The 23,100-nt window shown below is 38.7% G+C and overlaps 1 protein-coding gene across 1 annotated transcript in view; it reads left to right on the top strand.

The window, feature by feature from the left end:
• Positions 1–22,804, top strand: part of LOC128526720 (voltage-dependent T-type calcium channel subunit alpha-1I-like) — a 129,539-nt gene extending 106,735 nt beyond the window's left edge. The window contains exons 31-35 of the mRNA XM_053498853.1: positions 8,725–8,871; positions 14,052–14,186; positions 15,779–15,968; positions 20,014–20,231; positions 20,816–22,804. Coding sequence (XP_053354828.1) covers positions 8,725–8,871; positions 14,052–14,186; positions 15,779–15,968; positions 20,014–20,231; positions 20,816–21,451 — 1,326 coding nt within the window. The 3' untranslated portion in view covers positions 21,452–22,804. The remainder of the gene's footprint in view (positions 1–8,724; positions 8,872–14,051; positions 14,187–15,778; positions 15,969–20,013; positions 20,232–20,815) is intronic.
• Positions 22,805–23,100: the final 296 nt, after the last annotated feature.

Consider the following 23,100-nt stretch of genomic DNA (forward strand, 5'->3'; position numbering starts at 1 on the left):
CGGCTTCAGCACAAAGTCTGATATAAACTATGCAGAAACATCCGAGCAATCATCTGATGTTGAAAGAGCTCAGCAGGGACACTCTGTACCAAGTACTGACATCATGAACATGAAGTAATGGAGCTTCTGTTCTCTGAAACAACCCCATCCCATCACCAGCACCACCATCACAACCACCACCCCACCCAACCAGAATGTACTCCTTCCTCAAGTATGAGTCACTGGTGCTAGTGTGTGCAGGTGTGTGTTTGTTTTGGGCCATAGCTAGATAGTTGTCTGGACTTGCTACTTGCTCTATTAATAGCCCCGTTCCAAGAATAGCTCATAGCCCCTTGCAGCAACACCTGTAGACTGCAGTGATTGCGAATTTTAAAATGCAGCACCAACAAGACCAATTTCGCCGCTCGATCAACACAGGGCCATGATTGCGCTTGGCGTCTATTTTATATATAAAAGCAGGACGTGCTTGAAAGAGATGAAAGGTGAGGAAGAGGAAGCGAGAGGAAAAAGTAGTAGCATCATTTAAACGACTCGTTGCAGAGACTGAAGAACAAACATTCTGTAAAGTCAATCGTAGGAAAGGAATGAGCTTTTAAAAAGAGAATTGTAAAAAAGAAGAAAAAAAAACAGAGATGAGACACCTTGAATTATAAAGTGGCAGTTAGTTTTACCCCTGCGCTGTTTATGGACAGGAAATAATCCTGTCTCGCTTCTTTGACCTAAAAGACCTTTAACCTTAAAAAAAAAACAGTAACATTTGGATTAATGGATAATCTAAAATTGGTATTAGAGATTTATACTAAAAAAACACTGCAAGAATCTTAAAAACTGCCTAATGCACAGCCCACAAACGCTGACTCACAATAAAAATGTGATCTCAGTCACTTTGACCGTGGCATGGTTGTTAATGCCAGACAGGCTGGTTTAGGTATTTTAGACTGGCTGATCTTGTGGGACTCTCATGCAAAATATTCTCTAGGGTTACCCAGAATAATGGGAGAAAAAAAATCAGTGAATGTTAGTTCTCCGGGTAGAATTTCTTTGCTGATGAGACAAGCCAGACAAACCTGAGACAACTAAACTTAACTAAATGAAAACTAACTTTGTAAGTTTGGTGAGCATCATAGCTGGGCGATTTAATCAAATTTGCAGTTTAATCCATTTTTCTTTTTGGTTGATTTTTTAAATTGATGAGTCATTTCAAACAATCGATTCACACTTTTAAATTATTATGGTAAACTTGCAAATGTACCATCTAGAACTCACACAATTCTCTTGTTTTGTGCTTATCAGCAGTAGGTGTGTTACCGCCACCAACTGGACTGGAAGAGCGGCGGGAAAAAGAAAAAGATCACTTTAATTGAGACGACAGTTTACCAATGAACAAAACATCTTTCACAGCACCTCTGTGTTTTAGATGTTTGTCTTAATTTTAATATGGTAAAACTTGTACGAATTATAGCTACTTGAGACACATCAGGCAGTAATCTAGTCTATTAGTGCTATTAAAGCGTTTCGAACTGAAAATCGGAAAGTCCCAAAAATTAAAAGAAATTGATCGTCTCAGACCACACTTTTAAAATTTTATGGCATATGGGCTACAACAGCATAGGAACCTGAACAGTTAACAACTGGGCAATGATTGTTCCATGCTTAGAGTAACTAATATCATAGTTTTCCCCGTTTTGATATATAATGTTAACACTAATTAAAGCTCTTGACCTTATATCTGTGTGGGTTTTGGGTATGATATGTGTGCTGCCACTATGGGACTGCCTGATGAGATACAATCATGAATGAACAGCTGTACAGGTTATCCTGATGAATGCTTAGAGTACTCCATGTATGGAGTGTAATTCATAAACCGTGAAACTTAATGAGACTCTTAATGATAGCCTGCTATTCTTTAGATTGTGCACATAATCACAGTGTTAAATCCGTGCTATCTAATAAAGCTCATTCTTTTTAATCTTTTTTTTTTTATTTAAATAACTTTACCAGCCATGGCATGCTTCCAAATTGAGGACTTAGTCTGACACTGCCGCAGCAGCATAATTAGTGGGTTGGGCCGAGCATGAGAAGTAGAACATATACAGCGATGCAGAGAGAGTGAGCAAGAGAGCAAGAGAGAGGGAGACATCCTTTCTGTCTGTTGTCTGATTATGCAACCCAGAATCATAACCAGCTGTTCCTGAATGAATTGTGGGTGTTTGTTTTAAAGCTGTTAAAGTTTAATACTTGCTTAATGATTTTTTCTTCTTACCATAAAACAGGAAATAAAAAATAGCTGCCAGCTTTAAAAGTAAGGATATTATGCAGTTTTCAGCTATTACACTAGCTTAATCACTGCTGTTTATATTACTGCTGCAGAGCTTGTCTGATGGAGGGCTTGCTCAGCAGATGTATTATAAAACAAGCTGACAGATTGCAGGTTTTCTGCTTCTACTATATAAAACCAATTTGGCATACCAACGAAGACATTCAAGGCAGCGGAATAGTCAGTTGACCAGCAAGACATAAATTAAACAAGACTTAATCATTAAACAGGAAGCAGGATGTATCAGGTAATCACAGACACCAGGCTGGAGCAATTTACAAAATGTCTTTGGCGGTCTGGGTTATTAAAAAGAATTTGTCTGACTAAGCAGGGATAGGTGCTGGATAGGAGGGCTGTACACCCTGTGGGGGTTATAGATGTCCTTGACCTAAGTTTTAAGGTAGTCCTTTACAAGGCAGCATATACTGTATCTACAGCCATGTGTTAAATTTGTACAGTTTTTTTTTTTTTTTTTGCAATTTTAATATTTAAAATCTACAGTTAGATAAATGACCATATCTTAAACATGGTATCTTATACCATACCTTTAGGTGCATATGTTGATGGCTGACACTTAAAATAGATTTTTTTTTTTATGTTAGAGCAACTTTCCTTCAATTGCCCCATGCTGTGGGATAAAGGGCAGGGCCTCCATGGATCGGGCTGGTTTGTCCGGTGGGCCTCCATGGATCGGACTGGCTTGTCCAGTGGGGCCTCCATGGTTTCGACTGCTTGTCTGTGGGGCATTCATGGATTGGACTGGTTTGTCCGGTGGGGCCTCCATGGATTGGACTGCTTGTCTGGTGGGGCCTCCATGGATTGGAATGGTTTGTCCCGTGGGGCCTCCATGGATTGGACTGCTTGTCTGGTGGGGCCTCCATGGATCGGACTGGTTTGTCCGGTGGGAACTCCATGGATTGGACTGCTTGTCTGGTGGGGCATTCATGGATTTGACTGGTTTGTCCGGTGGGGCCTCCATGGATTGGACTGCTTGTCTGGTGGGGCCTCCATGGATTGGAATGGTTTGTCCCGTGGGGCCTCCATGGATTGGACTGCTTGTCTGGTGGGGCCTCCATGGATCGGACTGGTTTGTCCGGTGGGGCCTCCATGGATTGGACTGCTTGTCTGGTGGGGCCTCCATGGATTGGACTGCTTGGTCATTTTACGACGTCGAGTCGGCAGTCTTGGGATCTCTGCCTACTGGGCCCTGTGCAAGGTAACCTCAGGTGCACTGGGTGATTTGGTGGCTTTCTATCATGGCAGGCATTAACTTTTTTCATTGATGTGTGCCGTGGTGGCTTTTCTGTGGGATCAGAGTGGACTGGCTGATCTTTTGTCGAACCAGGCATTGGGTACCCATGGTCCTGTCACCAGTTTGCAGGTCTATAATTTGTGATGAATGCTGTTAACTTTACCCGTCAGTGATCTAAATGTTATGACTGATCAGTGTATTGTATGTACTCTGTATTTAAAACAGAACCTGGCCTACTGTAGATGGGACTAGGTTTGTAAATTATTGTTAGTGACTTCAACTGTGCATCACTAAAACCCTAATGGTTAAGCACTTATTTGAAATGTTGTGTTAGAGCTAAGAGAGGTGAGTAGGTGTTGTTGGTGCGTGTGGATGAGGAGCCCAATATGAAAAAGTTGTCTCCATCCATAATTTCTAATGGCTGGCCCGGGTGTGCTGAAGATCATGGGAGTTCAACCGCATCTGCTTTGGGAGTTCCAGGCTCAGGCACAGGCATGACAATGCATATACTAAAGAACTTTTTGTAATACATTTGAAAGTTTTTTGAAAAAGGAGCTATTTTTCAATCATGGATGAGTGTGCATAAGTGGCTCATATTTTGCTGCCTCAGACATTTTTTTTTATATTTTCAAGGAGAATGCCACATCATTGTGAGTGTCAGCGATGATTTCTTAGCTCTAATCGCACTCAGAGATGCGCTTCAACCCAGCGTACAGTTCTTTCGAGCAGGGTTTGCAATTACTAACGGAAAATCTTGTAAGGTGACGGTGCCCTATTAAAATGTCAAGACAAAAAAAGATTGTTGTGTATTGGCCCTACAGGCATTATCCTGAGACATTGGACATTTATATGTACCACTGTGTTCATAATGGGAAACAGAGTGAGACGTGGTGCACTAATAAAATGCGAATGATGTGTTGGAACCATCAAAGAGTACAAAGAATGCTTGGTAGTTTTACATTTATCAAATGAGAGTTTGACAAAATGAACCAGATCAGTTTTATCCAATGGCACTTGTAACTTGAGCTTTAGGCACAAAAACGACACGGGTTGTAAGGTGAACATCACGTGGTGGACCGAGTCTTACGTGGAACTTAGGGAACTTGAGGTACAGTGTGGGATTTACTCCTGCAACCAATTAGGACAGAACTGATGCATAAAATCTAAATTGGGAAGCTATAGTAGAAGAAAAAGCCTTTGGTTTTTCTCATGTACAGTACATTACAGAGCAGTGAAATTCTTTTCTGCACATATCTCAGCTAGTTAGAAAGATATAATATGACGCCACAGGAGAAGAGATGATTAAATAGGATATTTGTAGTGTTGGGCTTGAAACCCATAACTGCTGCACCACCACCACCACCACTGCTTTAATTTACAGTACAGAATCAGCACAAGAATTTAGGAAGAGAAATTTGGCAGCCATACTCTAAATTCGTATTGGCATGTGTGGGAGAACTTCTGAAGAGTTGTAGCACTAGGTGTAGTCAGGTCTTGAGACAACAAAGAGTGGCCTCACTTGGAGAAAATGCAATCCTCTGGTTGTCAAAAAAGAAATTTGCATTGCCGACTGAGTTTCGTGCTTGTATTGACACTTTCATGACGCAAGATGCATTCAAGATGATACATCAAGACTCAACTGGGTCTTGGATGGATGACGATCTGTACTATTTTTGATGGACTACAAAGTACTTCTGCCAAATGGGGTAAATGTACATGGCTAATCTACCGACATTATATCGTGGCTTGTGCTGTTTTGTATTGGAGACTTTTCTAAGTAGTTAAGGCATAGCGTTGATTAAATGCATGTGTGTTCCTTTTGAGGTATTCTTCTATACGTGTTGTCCAAGAACAGCTCAGAATCCCAAGAATAATCTCTAGTGTATGGTACCTAAATAAATATCGTCCAGGCACAGCTGAGAACCTGAAGGATGTGCTACAGTATGAGGTGTCATTCCAGGTATGGAGTGTTGATGTATAAGCAGCATGGAATGAATTGAGTAAGAGGTGAGTTCTGTCCAGAATGAGTATATATAGAGCCATAAAGGGTATATAAGAGGGGTAATGAGGGTCTAAGGCCAGAGAGGCAAGTGTCGGCTGATAAGCAGCGCCAGTGTTTGTGTGTCTGACGTGGCAGATCAATGACCTCTCTGCTGCTTTTCACCTGACGGCTTCCAGGATTGTTGGACGTGCATGCTCACGCATGACTGGCTAGGAATACGGCTCGCTGAACACCAGCAAAAAATAGCGTCTCTGCCACCATCACCTCCCAGGCAACAAAGAGCCTGTCAGGCTGTGTGGAAAAGATGGAAACAGAGATCATTTGGGTTTATTCTTTATGCTTTTGTCTCTCTTTTCACTAATCATGCATCAGAAATGAGCTATTCAGTCAGTTATAATCACATCTTTGATGCAAAAAGAAAGCAGAAAAAAAAGCACCAGAAAACATTGCAGCGGAAAAAAAAGAATTGTTTTATGCAGACTTGCTTACTGTACTTTCTAAGACGCACACCTCATTGACCCCTGGGTCAATAAAAATAGCATATATATATATATATATATATTATATTTAATATATTAAACAAAACATAACTTTATTTACACAACATCCTTTACATGATCGCCACTCGTGATGAACTTGTGTTAACTCATCTGGTGTTATGCATGTAATTGCTTAATTATGTTAATTTCCCCTGTGTATGGAGACCTTTGGGACACTCTGTAAATTGCTTTGAATATCTTAAGTGGTAGTGGACTTATTAATAAGACGCACAGGAGAGCTTGGACGGCTCCCACCGTTTAATCCTCAACCTATTTTTTAATAGTGACACATAATTAATTGGACACATGCAGCGTTTTCTAGTACTTCTCTGCACCAGCGGTAAATAGTACCAAAGGACTGCAGTATACTTTTTTGATTAATCGATTCTACTGCAGGCCACGGGGAAATAGAGGAAATAGCATGCATATATAAGAGGAGGCTGTAGGGGGAGCGAGTTTCAGTTTGTGTAGTAATCTTGATTGAGAGGCACTTTGGATGTAATGTGCAATAAATGTGCAGTCATGTAAGGAATGTGTCATGTTCATACTCTTCCCTGCTAATGGAAGGCGCCTGGAAAGCATTAGGCAACAGGACCAGGGGCGTTCAAGTCAATCTGGGACTTTTAAAAATTAATGGGAATAAAAACTCCCTTTATTTCTCTATATACAGTTATCCCCTGCTACACTACTGCACTTATCCCAGTGTTTCATTACTGCTTGGATACCTTTATACAGTAGTAGATAGTTTTCTCAGTACGCCAGAGCCATGATCAGTCTCCCTGCATCAAGTCTGAAATGCCGGCCTCCCAGGAACTACATCAGCATGCTGTGCTTGATGTCTTCCGTAAAATCCCAGTTTGACTTGAACGCCTCTCATAGTTCATAACCAACAATAATTTTCTGTATATAATATCCCTTCTTTATGAATCTTTTTGTATTAAGAACATTTGCACCACATGTATGCAATTTTCCAAAAAAAAAAAAATCTTAATATTTATAGTGATTAATGCAAGTTTGCCCATAAATCACATACATTTATGGGATAATTGATTTACATTTAGAGACACCCACAAAACTCTGTAAAAGTGTAAACATGCATAACATTTCATTAATAAATTTGTTATACGTATATTACTTTTTTAACATAAAATAATTGATCGCACTGCAAACTAACAGGTTTTTTATTGCTTATAGACAATTTACTTATAAATCTATTTCTATCCAACGTGATGGATAAGCCCTTGTCTGCACATTACACATTATATGCATACTGTATTCACTGTAAATGATAGTAACTTCTTGCTTTCTATGTGAAACATCAGACCTACAATATACTGTACAACATATTGTAGCGTTTTTCACCGCTAAGAATGAACTTGGAGAGACGAGTGAGCTTCCTTGCTGCCCAATGCAAATGGCTGGGAGTAATTTAATCAGCAACGGCACGAAACAGCATAAACAACACATTCAACATTAATAAAGACACACTTCTAACTCACACACACACCCTGGCCGAAGCCACTAACCCAAACACCTTTCCTCGACAGGGTGAACACCTAACAACCCCTCCCGTAAAGCATGATGGTTACTAGTGCAAAACCCCGCCCACACCACAATATGAACATTTTGACTACAAAATGAGATATCTCTATTTTGAGAGGGAAAAAGTTCATTCAAAAGGATAAAGAAGACTTACAAGCTATTAAAAAATATTTTGTGCATTGTTTTGAGTCACAATGGTATTAAAAAGGATGACTGCCAAAATTTTACTTTTTAAAACTTTTTTGGTTATGCAGTATCATTGTGTATTTTGCATGGTTTTGCAAAACATCGACTCCATCTGCCAAAGTTTTGTCCCAATAGATAAATCAGTCTTGTGTTTGTGATAATGTAATTATGCCATTTAGTAATGATTATAGTGCTGGTTGAGTTTAAATAATAATAAAATCAAACCCATGCTTTGATTGTGCTTTAGTAGTGAGTCATGAAAGTAACTTGGAACAAGAAAAAAGTGTTGGGTTTTGTTGCACACAAAACGTTTGCGAGAAACATTAAAAACAATCTAAAACTTTAGTTCATTGCAGAATCCGTCTCTTTTCCATACAATTTTCAGTTTCACATCATTTTATGATGACACTGCCTTAATATGGTATATGGAGGCAGCATATGAGGTCCAATCAGGCGTCAACCCACGCATGTTCATCAGTTGTCCTGAAAGTTTATAAAAAGGTTCCTAAAAATCCCAAGAGGAGAACGGGGCGGTTCAGACATAACCAAGCATACCAAAACACAGCAGGTTCCACCAACCAGCGCAAATATCTCATGTCTTTTGTACACAAAGAGATTGCAAGTCTCCTTAGTGTTGTTACATTAGTTCATTAGTACATTAGTAGATGATAATTTGTCAAAATGAGTACAAGTTGAAATGCGGTGTTTATCCCGTTTTGCTGTCAAACTGTTCATAAGGATCTGTGCACATTCCCGCAATCGCATACAAAATATAGTATGTATGGCCTTAAAGAAAATATGGAATCAGAGTGATCAGCAAACACAAAAAAACTCTACAAGGACACAATAACAGATGATGATCCTGGCATGTGTGTTTCATATGCAGGAGAACCTCTGGTTGGACAGTGTCTCTCTGCTGATTAAGGACTCTCTGGAGGGTGAGATGCAGATGATTGATAACCTGTCAGGATCTGTCTTTCACCACTACTCCTCCCCGGTGGTGTGCAGAGGGTGCAGGTGCCAGCCAACTGAGGTAACACACATATACACACATACTCAACATACTGCACACAGAGGAAGAACCTTTCATCTGTTTGCTTCGTAATTTGATTCTGTATCAAAAAGTCAACACTGTTTAAGGGCCACATGTTGAGTTAAGCTAGCATAGTGAGGATTTAATTACCTGCTAGCTTACGTGCTATTTAGACAGTTATACAGGATTTACTTTTGAATTTAACCTTTGGGCTTAAGCCCAAATTTCTTGCTGGAGAGCGAGGGCCAAGTACAGTGCTACTGTCTCTCATTGTGATATGTCAAGTAGAAGTACACGTTTTCTTATATGCTTAAAAATAATGGTATGACATTTAAGGCTGGTATTAAATACATACATACCGTATGATAATGCTAATTAATTAATTAATTAGTACTTTAGGTGCAGGAGGGGATATTTAAAACAGCAAACCGTTTATGGCTAAGGTTATTAGATAATTAAATGTCAGCCATAACAATTACAGATGAGGTGTTCGTTCAGTTTATTCTTTTAATCATGGGACCTGTAACTTGACTCTAGTCCACCTGTCCCTAACGAATGCATTGGACATATTAAGGAAAAGCATGGACCTCTCTATATAAGGCCTTACAGTAGATTGTGCATGTCTGAGTGAAAACAAATCCATGAGGTTGAGAAAATTGTCTGTAAACCTACAAGACAGGATTGTGTCAAGATCCGGAGACAAAAACATTCTGGAGCACTGAAAGCACCCAAGAGCACGATAGCCTTCATCTTTCTTAAATGGAAGAGATTTGAAACAACCAATAGTCTTTACAGATTTGGCCGTCCAACCAAACTTAGTAATCAGTGATAAACGGCCTTGGTCAGAGAGGTAACCGAGAACCTACTGTAAGGGTCACTATTACCTCTTTTCCACTACACTGGTGCTGGTGCCAGGCCTGCATTTCCACTAGACAGGAGCTCAGCGGGAGCTGCATGATAATATGTCACAGGCCACGCCCACTAAACACAAACGACCATGGCCGAAGTCAGTTTACCGGTTATTCTCCAAACTAGTAGAAAAATGTATTTCAGTATCCAAAAGCAGTTTATTCGACGTGTTATAACCGCTCAAAGTCTTTTTTCAGTTTTTTTAGCTTATACACTATTTGGTCGGTTGTTCGTTTGATGCCTGCGACTGTTAGTTCTTCTCTTATTTCCCCATACATTTTTTTTTTTCTTAAAGCACTTTCCAATTTCTGCTGAATCTTGGCGAATGTCCAAAATGCCGAAATAACGCTTTTGTTTCGTCCGGGCTCCACATTAACGGACTTTGGGTCTCCGCCATTTTTTTTACCACTCCCTATAACTCCGCCCACCGCTCGTGACGTCTCAGGTTCTCGCAACTAGACCAGCAGAGTTTAGGGGCTGGTTCGGTGCTTATTTTTGGGCACCGGCACCAATTTTTTTCTGTGGGAAAAACCGGCACGGAACCGGCACGGGAACCAGAGCAGTGGAAAAGGGGTATATAAGTGAGATCCTAAGTTCCCTTGTGGAGATGGGCGAGACTTACAGGAGGACAGCCATCATTGCAGTACTCCACCAATCAGGCCTATATGGTAAAGTGGCCATACAAAAGTCAAAGGTTACTGTACAGTACATGACAGCCAGGTATGAGTTTTCCATAAAAGCAACTGAAGGACTCTCAGACCATGAGACACAAAAGCCTCTGGTCTGATGACACAAAGATTAGAATCAGGCAATCAGATACTGCACATCCCCTTGTTAAAACTATTTCATGGTGGCAGCAGCGTCATGCTGTGGGGATAATTTTTGCAACTGGCACTGGGAGATTAGTCAGTAAAGAGGGAAAATTGATGCAGATAAAATGCATAGCTATGATGGGTTGAAAACTGGTGGCAGTGGTGGGTCAGAGGGCTAAGGCACTGAGTTACTGATCAGAAGATCGGCGGTTCGATCTCCAGCTCCACTAGGTTGCCACTGTTGGGCCCTTGAGCAAGGTCCTTAACCCTATCTGCTCCAGGGGCGCTGTATCATGGCTGACCCTGCGCTCTGACCTCAGTTACGCTGGGATATGCGAAGAAGGAATTTCACTGTGCTGTAATGTACTGTATGTGTGACAAATAAAGGCTTAACTTAAAACATTCTCCAGACTGCTCTGAATCTCAGGCTGCGATAAAGATTCACAGTTCAACAAGACCATGATCCAAATTAAAACACAAAAGTGGCTTCAGAACAACTATGTGAAAATTTTGGAGTGGCCCAGTCTGGAGTCTGGACTTGAACCCAAAAGAGAATCTCTGGAGAGACTTGAAAATAGCTGTGTTCTGACCCTGCACGTTCAACCTGGTTGAGCTCTAACGATTCTGACAAAGAGAGTGGAAGAAACTTCCAAAAGTGTGGCAAGCTTGTAACATCATGCACAAACAGACTTGAATCGGTCATTACTGCCAAACATGCTTTTGCCAAGTACTGAGTGATGGATCTGAGTACTTGTGAAAATTGCATATTTCCGTCTTTATTTTTAATAAATGAACAAAACAAGCAAAGGATTGTGTGTAGAACGATAAGGAGGGAAACATATAAAGTGCAAAATTGAATTAAAACTAAATAAATAAATGTTTTTGCATTTATTTCTATCACTTTCTATCAGCACTGTAAAGATATTCTTTATTTGTCTAGGATTTTTTTTGGTACATTTTTCCAAGCAAAATGTACTAGATTCTTCTTTGTAGATAAGCTATGGGATAAAAGCTTAGGTGACAGAATTACCTGTGCCAATCTTTGCTCCAGCCTGTATTTTGTGTTCTTCAGTCCATTTTGGATCAATCTTCTGCACTTATTGGATTCAGCAGAGTGACCAGACAGCCGCATGTTAGGAAGATTTCCTTTGTGTCGTTCCCCCTCAAAAGGGGCAAGCTGGTATTACGTTAGTGGGACTACAGGTCCTTGGAAATTGAAATGCCATGAGCTGTAACTTCGCTGCACTCCAATTCCCCTTCCACTTTATCTTTGCAGAGCTTCCTGTTAAAGGAGACATGGTATACACTATGATATCAGCCTAGGTCATAGAGATGTAGGAAGAAGGCAAATATGTTATCCTGTGCTGTCCATACTGTATGATTTCTCCTGGTTCCATATAGGTATTAAAAGAATTGGCACACATTTCATTATTAATTTCTCTGATTCTGTTGAAACATTCGTTTAATGTTACTTTATAAAAGACATCTTGATAATTTTTAGTACTTCAGTTATTTAAAAAACGCAATTGGCCAATCAAACATACAGTAAGAGACAGGAATGACATCTGTATTGCTGTTACTCATGTGTTATACAACATACTACAAAACTAAAAAGGGCTCCAGACAAGAATAAATCTTTAGGAGGTTTTGGGTCCGAAAAAGAAAAGGATTAAATAAAATTGGCGAACTTTGACTTGCTAGCCAGCTAAGCTATTAGTTATTAGTCTCTTAGTTAGCTATTAATCTACAGTATTATGTCGCATGGCACTGGGTGAGTTTAAAAAGCTGCTGAGAAGAAAAAATTCTTAGCGTCATTAAAATACATGAAACTGTTATGAGAAAATACAACCAAATTAAGTCCCAATCTTTTCTGTTTTATATATATATATATATATATATATATATATCTTTTTATTTATTTATTTTTTTGCAATCCACTTCATCTTCATCTGTTCATCAGCGCCGGCATCCGAAGGTATTCGTCTTGGACAGAGCACGAGAGTACAGGAGCACAGCAAGGCCGAGTTCAAGAACATGAGCACTTGTGAAACCTTTATGAATGTATGACAGTTGAACGGTCTAAACTGAGTGCTCTTATTATTAAACTGATTGAAACGGTCTATAAACTGAGTGCTCTTATTATTGAACACAGCCCTGCTGTACTATCACTCCTGCTCCTGTAGCGTACCAAGCAGGCTGATACAGCAAAGGAGAGAGTCTAGAATAGGAATAAAGATTACTGTTTAATTTATTTATTGACCTGGATTTGACTGTCTGGATTTCGGACATGGGTGAGAGAAAAGAAGGAAAAAAAACATAAAAACAATTCTTTTAAGGAAAGAATATGTCAGTACATTTTAGACATCGTTGTGTTAAAGTCCCGTGTTGATCATCTGGTAGACTAACATTTGTGATTATAACTTAGGTGGAAATTCATCGTAGTGTAACTTGTCCTGTTTCACAAGCAGTATTGTTTCCTGTGGTGTTCCTCTCGACCTCGGGAATGTTTTTAGGTCCACCTCTATTGTAGCCAGTAAACAGCGCTTAGTTTTTTCAACACAACAATTTCTAAAATGCACTGACATATGTAATACCTTTCTGTATTTTGGTGCTGGAGAATTGACCCGGAAATATGAGTCACATGTACCTCTATTTTTTTTCCTCCTATGTCCCATTTTTTTTTCCTTTTCCATATTTTTATTTGTTTATGTGTGTGTGTCCTATTGTATGTCCTGTTTGTTTTTTTTGCTTTCGACAGACGTTTTTTACATATACATTACGCCATTTGGCAGACGCCCTTATCCAGAGCAATTCACATTTTTATCACATTATACATCTGAGCAGGGTTAAGAGGGTTAAGGGCCCAGCAGTAGCAACTTAGTGGTCATGGGGTTTAAACCTAGGACCTTCCGAACTGTAGTCCAATGCCTTAACCACTGAGCTACTCCTGACCCTTACTGTAAGAGAAGACATATATATATACGTATATACAGTGTATACATATTAAATTTAATAACATATATAATAATTTGTTTAATGATACATTTTTATTAATTAATTAATTAATTTATTAATTTATTTATTTATTTATACTGTATGGTATTGCTTATGGTAAAACACTTATATCATTATGAATCCAAAAGAAATACACTTATACGACTGATAATTATTAAATATGTTAAACATACAGTGAAACAGGACGTGAAATAAAGTAACAGTTTTTAAAAGCTCTCGAAACCCCCAATGTTGATGCCAAACATCAAACAGAATGCTGTGCTTCTGATATGGAAATTTGTAAATCCTTTTCCTTTTTCCTCTTTAAATGCATCCATACTTGACATGACCTGACTTGAACGTGCTTGACTTGGGATTATGCTTTAACGAAATCAAAAACTAAAATATTTTTAGGATTTATGGATAGGTTTTACACTTGTACATGTTTTGTTCTAATTTCCAAAGATCCGATTGGCCGAGGTGGAGCAGGCCTCTCTGATGTCAGAGCAGCTCTCAGACAAGTCGTCTTCTCCGGCACTTCCTGATGACCTCAGTCTTGATGACCACAGTGTGTACCAGCTAGTTGTGAGAGACATCAAGGTAAATAGGCATAAAAGCTCTCAGGTCTAGAAAACAAATAAAATAAATTATTATTTAAATAAGTACAAATAAATAAATAAAATTCCATAAAGTTATCTGGGAAATTGATTAAATCAATAAAAAGCCAATAAATGTAACATAATGTAAATAAGATATAAAAAATGTATATACAATAAATATCACATCTATACATATGACGAAACTGTAAAGTCGCCGTTTTTGTATATTAAATATATTTGCGAAAAAATAATTTGTGAGACGTAAGATGAGTAATAGAACACATCAAGATGGTTTTTGGAATTTTCGTCTGCCTGTCTGTTTGTTCAAACATCACGTAAAACTGATTAGTTCATCTCAAAATTCAACAGTACTGTAAATTTTTTTGATACGCGATTTTGGGTGTGCAACTGAAATGTATGTAATAAACACAATCTCACACCTTCATTCTGCGCACTTTACACGTATCAATTTTAATTCATTTCAAATTTCAACAGATGGCACTGTACATTTGATTAAATTCCACATGAACTAAGGCACGGGCACGTTCAGTAAATAAACATTTATATGACTTTTTTTCACTCTTTCCTTTATTGTTTATCTTTCTATACATATTAATGCCCTGAATTTCTTCTTATTGATGTTGTTATCATTACTATTATAATTATTATTATTATTATCATGACTTTTTAATTAGTTTTCTGTACATTCTTGCCCTTTTTTGAGAAAGCTGTCATTTAAAACATGATTTTTTAGTGCTTAACGTTGGGAAAATTGTCTCCCCCTCCTTTTATACAGTAGCTGTCTAGCAGGATCCTCTCAAGGCCTCAGGGGATTCCTTTGGTCTCTAATTATCATACTTCTTAATTGCCACAGTAATCTTAATTTACATGTCTTAGTACCTGATGAGATAATCAATGCATGTTTAATTACCTAATTATCTAATCAGTGTTCTTGCATTGGTCTGTTATTTGGGCTTTTGGGCATATCAGCCAGGTGATGATGCTGATTGTCACATTTCCTCAGGCTCGCTCTGCTGATTTTCCTTTTACTGATTCACTGCTAATTTAATATGCGCTGCATAACAATGAAGGGCCCACAAGCAACCGTTTTTTTCCCCCTTAAATCATTATTGATTCAGAGAAGTGTTTAATCACTTAAATAAAAGACACTTTGTGTCGAATTATGACCCAACAGGAAGGTCTTAAAATGCATTATAGTATAATTTCCGCTGCGATGCAAGGATAGTGCTCAAACGCTGATGTATTAATATCAGGTGAACGAGCACCGAATAATGATCCAATATTTTATAAAACGGTGTGTAATTTGCCATAAGCTGCCTTCAGGCGACCCCAAGGCTCATAGTTAATATGCAGATTGGCATATGGTTCCATCCTTGCATAATGTTAACAAGGTTAGGATATACCTATGTCATGACCCATGGCTGGCTAAGCATGTAAGTAGAACGTTTAAAAATTGCAATGGTAATAACAGGGGAAAAAATGAATACGCCTGACCTTTTAGTTTCGCAGTTCTGAATGCTAATTTGGTCTCATGATGGCATACACGCTAATACAGCTCTGCTCTCTTTCCAGGAGGAGAGAGGAAGTAGTACCTCTCACAGCTTAGAAGAGCTTCAGGCCGCACCGGCGGAATGCAGGGCGTCTCATTCCAAGAGTCGAGCTTTCAGCATGGGGAGCGAGGCAGGGGATAGGCTTTCAAACGCAGGCTTTCAGAGGCAGAAGGAATCAGCATGTCATCACCATGTGCCATCTCATAGTCCAGGTTAGTGAGCGAGCTCTGAATGAAATTAATCTTCCATAAACAAACATTTCCTTAAATGTCCACAAAATATGGAAAGGGTTTTATACAAAATACATCAGTTTTCCTTTTGTAAATATAGCTGAGAGGAGAAACTAAGAGCTGATGGATAAAATGTAGTACTCTGTGATAGTTGGTGGAAACAACAGCGATCAGTGATTGGTCAGTGGGAACAATGATGATTAATGTATATTGGTAATGATCGTGAGCATTTCTTGGTTAGTACTGATGGAAAGAAAGCATCAGTGATTAAATTTTGGAAGCAATGGTGAAGTCATTGTTAGGGAACTATAACAACAAGTGTTTGATTCTTGAGAGCTACAGTAATGAGTGAGTGGACATTGGCAATAGCAATCTTCTTTGTCTTTCAGCTGTTCCCTTTCAGGGGTCGCCACAGCGAATCATCTGCCTCCATCTAACCCTATCCTCTGCATCCTCTTCTCTCACAGCAACTAACTTCATGTCCTCTCTCACTGCATCCATAAATCTCCTCTTTGGTCTTCCTCTAGACCTCCTGCCTGGCAGTTCCAACCTCAGCATCCTTCTACCGATACAGTATATTCACCATCTCTCCTCTGAACATGTCCAAACCACCTCTATCCAGCCTCTCTGACTTTATCTCCAAAACATGTACTATTGGGAACAGTAATCAGTGATTCATTATTGAGAACGTCAGTTTACACACTTGTATCTCAGTCATCCTTTACACATTGGTGCTGGGTTGTTAAACCTGCTTTGACTCACATAACCAGCAGCTGTAATGTGATCTGGAAGCCCAAAGCGAGTGCAGAAAACTTACTGCTCATCTGCTCATTTGCTCAAGAAGTCACAAAGATACATTGCTGGAAATTTTTTTAACCCTTTAATCGGCGAAATTTGCTAGACAGAAAAAATTCTATGACCATATGGCGACAAACCAATTACAAATCTAAAAAGACACCAAATCAAGCTTCAAAGTCACAAAATTGGCACAAGTGGCTAGAAATCTTGGGGCGTGTCATCAGTTAGATTTAAAATCTAATTTAGATCTAAATTTAATAATAGCCCTGACTACAGCCCAGCAAAAATAGCATGATTAGCTAAATCTTATTTGGACTAACTTACGCTTTCAGGAGCTAATTTGGGTATCACTGATCCACACAACCCACTAAGTGCTGACTATTCGGAGACATCCATGATGTCTATCACTGTGAGAGTCTGATCCGGCTTAAGCAGCCCATTTATACACGTCACTGGTCAATTAAACAGTATAGAGTAGATCTTACAGTATTCTTTTGGCCTATATTAAGTTTTATATGAAGAAGTTGACCAAATATTTATGGAATCTAGACATCACATTGACATTAATAAAGGCATGCTTTTTTAACTTTTCTTGAACTCACGGCCCATTTCTAGTGCACATTAGATGCTGGGAAAAACGAAAATTGCTATCATGAACCATAAAGGATAGTTTTTACAATTTTGTGCTTTAAACTTTGGAGAAGAATCATATATGTATACATATATATATATATATATATATATATATATATGTTATATATATATATATATATATATAATATATACTGTATGTATAATAATATACAATATACATTACAATGATGTCGTTTGAACAGTAAGCTAAACCAAGTTATATATATATATATATATATATATATATATATATATATATATTCCATTATTTTCCCATCATGTTTATTTATATTGTTGCATAGTGGGAGTTTTCAGAAATTCTAGATTTTTAGCTATTGACTCTGCGATCAGTAAAGACATAAAGGATTTTTACAAGTCTGTGCCTAATTAAAATTAATTAATTCTGACATGATGAGAATACACTGTTGTGCATTGTTTTACTGTTGATCTTGCGAAGTGTTTCAAAGGAGCTTAAGACTGACGCTAATTTATGCAAGAGAGGTGATTAGTTATGCATAAAGCCATGGCATTAAATATTCTTACACTCGCATGATAAGTTGAATAGAGGCACAGTTACCATAATAGCAAGTTTAATTAGATTGAATTTCTAGTGAATGATAGTGATGAACCTTGTTTATAACTGCCAGGATGGCCATTTCTGTAGCACAGCTGTATAAACGGGTCATGATGGGATGATAAGGTCGTCCGTGATTTCAGGATAATTTCCACTCGTAGCTCAGAATTCAGACCAACTGATGTCTGTCGCACAGCTGGGGAGCCATTAGCCGTCTACTCAGTGTGCTTGTGTGTGTGTTTGTGTGTGTGGTGACTCACTTGACTGTGGTGCTTGATGTTACCCTGACTCTATGGATTGTGTCACTCCTTCTGATGCGTCTCCGTCTGTGTTTTGTGTCACTGACTGCAAATGATGTGTGTTGTGACCAACTGGCTTGTGTCACATATTCTGTATAATAACATACTGGCAGTCTGTGTGTGTGTGTGTGTGTGTGTGTGCTTGTTTTTGGTGTCTCACATACCTTTGTAACTGTGTTTACCATCTGTCTGGAGCACCATTCGTTAAAAAAAAAAAGAGCTGCCTACATAATCATTATGTCTGACCCTGCATGCATAGCTAGTTTGCTAAACAATAAGTTAATAAAAATATTTCGCTCATTCCATGAAATCTAAAATTTGGCTTGTTGGTTAGCTAATTTTTATTGTTTGATAACCCTTTTGGAATGCTAGTTTAACAAGTTAATTTAGAACACATAACAATTTAAGCAATTCAACAAGGCCATTTCTAATAGCTTACTCTTAAGTTATTCGTTAATTTAACAAGCTAATTGGCCAAATCTGAACTAGGAAATTAATTTAACAATAAAAAAAAATTAACAAGTTTTCACTCACTCATCTTCTATACCACTTTATCCTGTATTTAGGGTGGCGGGGACCTGGAGCCTATCTCAGGAGACTTAGGGCACAAGGCAGGGTACACCCTGCCCTGCGATGCCAATCCATCGCAGGGCACACACACATACACACACTCACACATTCATTACAGGCAATTTTGGGAACTCCAATTAGCCTCACCTAATCTTTGGACTATGGGAGGAAACCAGAACATGCAAACTCTATGCACACAGAGCCGGGAATCGAACCCAGACCCTGGAGGTGCAAGATGACAGTGCTAACCACTACACCACCGTGCCGCCTAGTTAGTGAGTTCATTAAGCTAATTATAAAATTTTAACTAGTACATGAATTCGGCAAGCTAAAATACAAAATTTAACAACTTAGTAAATTCACCAATTTAATTAATAAATCTTTATTTACAATACATACAAGCTAATTAGGTGTAGTGGTTAGTGGTTACTGTCCCCTTGCACCTCTAATAATAATAATAATAATAAAAATAATAATTATTATTATTATTATTATTATTATTATAGTCTGCTTTAGGTACTTGTTTGTGTTAACATAATCTCTTATTAGTCTTTCTATAGAAAAGTTCTAACTGTCCCTCACTCCATCCAAGTCTTAATCTCTTCACCGCTTCAGTCCCTCACAGTTAAGACCTCTTGCCAACATTATACATTAAGCTGATTGAGCCGTTAACTGTACAGCGACAGCCATTTACAATTGCAATTAGTGCCTTAGTAATTGGACAGCTTGTCCACTTTAGTACTCCTTAAATTTTAATATTTTAAGGCACTGCTTTGTGAAGTACTTGGAAACATAAAGCAGCTTGTTAGGACTAACAAGTCCCTTTAAAATATAGGTAACTTTTATTTTCTCCTTATTTTATGAATGAATACAACTAAAGATACAGTTCTCCATCTTCTGACATGTTTTTATGACAGTCAGGTCAAGCTCATGATAACAGAAGGACAGGAAGTAGATGAGCAGTGTTTCTTCTTAACTTACTTCTATGTGCTGCTGATCATCTCTGTTCATTTCATAAATCTGTGCATGCATTTATAGTAATTATTGTAATATGTTGAAAATTATGACACCGTGCTGTATACTAATCGAGCTGGATCTTTTTCATGCCCTTTTCATGCCCTTCCATGTGCTGCCTTGTTGAACGCCCCTGCAGCAGATGGTGCGCGAGGCAGCAGTAGTGGCAGAAGAGACAAGAGGACGCCCTCTTCTCCCTTTCATCTCCCTGCAGAGTTCTTCCACCCAGTCACAGCCGTGCTCCAAGGAAGCCTAGCCTCGGGTATGGTGCGAGCAGGGCGACATAGGCTCACTTCGCCTGCCTCATGGGCATCTCTTAGGTCACCTGGAGCCAACAGCAGGGTCATGGGCTCACAGGTAAAATGCCTTTTCAGATTAGAATGTTTAAATGAGACTCTCTCACACCATATGGACAAAAGTATGCCCCATAGACTCGACTATCACACCCAGGTTTGTTGTGCCATTGTAGATTTTAGTCCTTTCGTCACTGTAATAATAAACTTCCACTTTTCCAAGGAGGATTTCCACCAGATTTTGGAGCATGCCTGTAGGATTTTTCCATTCAGCCAAAGGTGCATTAGAGAGATCAGGGTTGGGTGTTGGGTAATAAATCCTTGCACGAAGTCGCTGTTCCAATTCATCCCAAAGATAATCATTGAAGTTAAAGTCAGGGTTCTGTGTACTGGAGGTCATTCATGTTCTTTCACACCATCCTTCACAAACCAAGGCATTGTAATTTTGGAATAGGTTGGGGTCCATTAGTTTCAGTGAAGGAAAAAGACATTCTACCCTGCTTCCACCCTAAAAAGCCAAAGTTTTGGTGTGATGGTCCAACCACATATTGGTGTGATGGTCAAATGGTCAAATATAATTCGACACATACTGTAATTTTAGTACACATGGTGAACAATGCCCTTCTGAAATCTTTTTCTTACATTCAGCAACCATCCCACAGTGAGTCATCATTAGCCACAGGAAGCTCCGAAGTCAGCCTGCAAACCATGCTGGAGGAAGGCATCAACTTCAGGGTACCTCCTTACAGAGACCGGTCTTTACCTCATCCCCTGCTTTGCCCTGTACCTGATGAAACCCTCTCTTCCTCGGATCTCAGCCCGAGACTGCACCCTGACCGAACCAGCCTCCCCGATCAGGCCACCAGTGGCCACCAGAGGAGTCAAAGCAGCTGCGATGGCAGCCCCAGGCATAGCTGCAACAAGCTAAACTCCATTAAACCTCTGGATGAGGACACAGGGTCAGGAGGAGGATCGAGTCAAGCATTTAACAGCGAACATTTATCAGAGACTATAAGCAGCCTTTCCTTAAGCTCGCTGCTCATGCCTGGCTCACTTGTGCCACCACTGGCTAAAAAGTTTAACAGCACTGGGAGCCTAGAACAAGGCAACGTGTTGGCGCGAAATAAAAATGGACGGCACCTTAGTAGCACTGACGAGCATCAGTGCATTTCGAACATTCGGACAAAAGAGGGAGATGAAGGGGATGGGGAGGAAGAGATTGCAGGTTTGGGGGCCAAAAGCTCCAGTCAAACAATGGACACCAGCTCTCGGAAAAACAGATGAAACGCGTCAATCGTGTTTTTCTTTCTCTCTCTCTCTCTTCTGAATTGCCTCTCTGTTGAGAGTGGGACTCTTCTTAGTCTTTCATTCGTGACACATCCGTGTTTTGTGTAGCCCTGACGGACAGGTCAAGCTCACGTGAACAGGACAGGTAGTAGTTACGAGGACCAGAAGAAAAGTTAAATCTACAGAGAACCAAACAGAGTTGGCTGTTTAGTTGGGCATTAATTACAAATATGAAGCAAAATACAGCTAATATAGGCAGATGAAAGAACACGTGCAAGAACATCTGTAGATGAATGAAATAGAGTCGTTTTCATGGCTGTCTAGATCTCCCATGAAATTTGACTCATGTCGAACCTCTCTCTAAATGCAACGGGTGACATTTTAGGAAAGAAGCCTCATGGTGTCTCTTATAATCTAGGACTTTTAATGTAAGATGACTGGTTTTTATATCATTCACAAACAAGGTAGCAATGATTAAACTTTTAGAAGCTTCCCTTAGTAAATCAACGAAAAAGTGGTGATTCTTTTCTAGCTGTGACCCTCAGTATTAGATTTTTGTCAATGTGTATGTAAGTTTCTGTGTCAGGACTTAATTATTCTTAACTTTAAAAAAGGAGGGCTAATTTAAGATTTAGTAGCTAGATTTCATCAAGACAATATCTGGAGCATAAAAAAAAAATTATAATAATCAGACATCCGATTCTCTGTTGGACATGATGGGATATTCTGAACTTTTAGCTCTGGGTGGATAAATGTACAAAAAAACAAAACAAAAAAACAAAAACAGTTGAATATGCAGAAAGCCGAAAGGGAGAATAGTCTTTATGATTGTCCACTTGTTTGAATGCGATTTGTTGAGATTGATACAGGAGAGCTAATGAGAAACGATGGTATTGTACCATAAAGATGTCAAAAATGAAGAATTTTATTTATTTTTACAAATAGTAGAAATCCAATCTTCCTCATCCACATTGTATGTTTTGTATCTACATTTCTCATAACTGTTTCCAATTTAAGTGCAATGCAAAGTATCTTCATTCTAAAAAAAAAAAAAAGTAGGATTTGTTATTTCTTTTGACTTGATACCATAATAAAAAAAAAGTTATTCAGGGGTCCAAAACAAATGTCTTTCAGGAATTTTAGAATATATTTATTTATTTAATATTTATTTTTATTTGCAGACTGCATGTGATTTAGATTTCTCTTACAGGATGTAGTCTACCTGCTCTAAAAAGCTCTACCTGCTTATTATTATTATTTTTTTGCACGATGTAACTATATGATTTCCTTTTGAATTCATTTACGTGTTCTATTTTATTTATTTATAAATGTTATTTTCATCACGATCAAATTAAACCGAGAAATCATTTACACCATTACGAAATTCTTGACTTTAGGGTAAAATTTTGCTGTCGAATAAATAGAATTCACTCAATACTTTGATCCTGAATAAGTGTTTGAAGTTTTTCTGAGAATCCTACAGAATTTTATGCATCTTAAAAAAAATACAGTACAAAGTACATCCAGGTCCATAAACGGTTTGATTTGCTACTTATCAGGTATGGAAAAGATGGATTTTATTTAAGAACAGTCTGTCTTTTGTAGCATTTCCAGCAATTATTTTGTGTGCAAATTAAACTCCCAAA

This window comes from Clarias gariepinus, chromosome 6 (assembly GCF_024256425.1).
Source record: "Clarias gariepinus isolate MV-2021 ecotype Netherlands chromosome 6, CGAR_prim_01v2, whole genome shotgun sequence".
In the NCBI taxonomy this organism is placed as follows: domain Eukaryota; kingdom Metazoa; phylum Chordata; class Actinopteri; order Siluriformes; family Clariidae; genus Clarias; species Clarias gariepinus.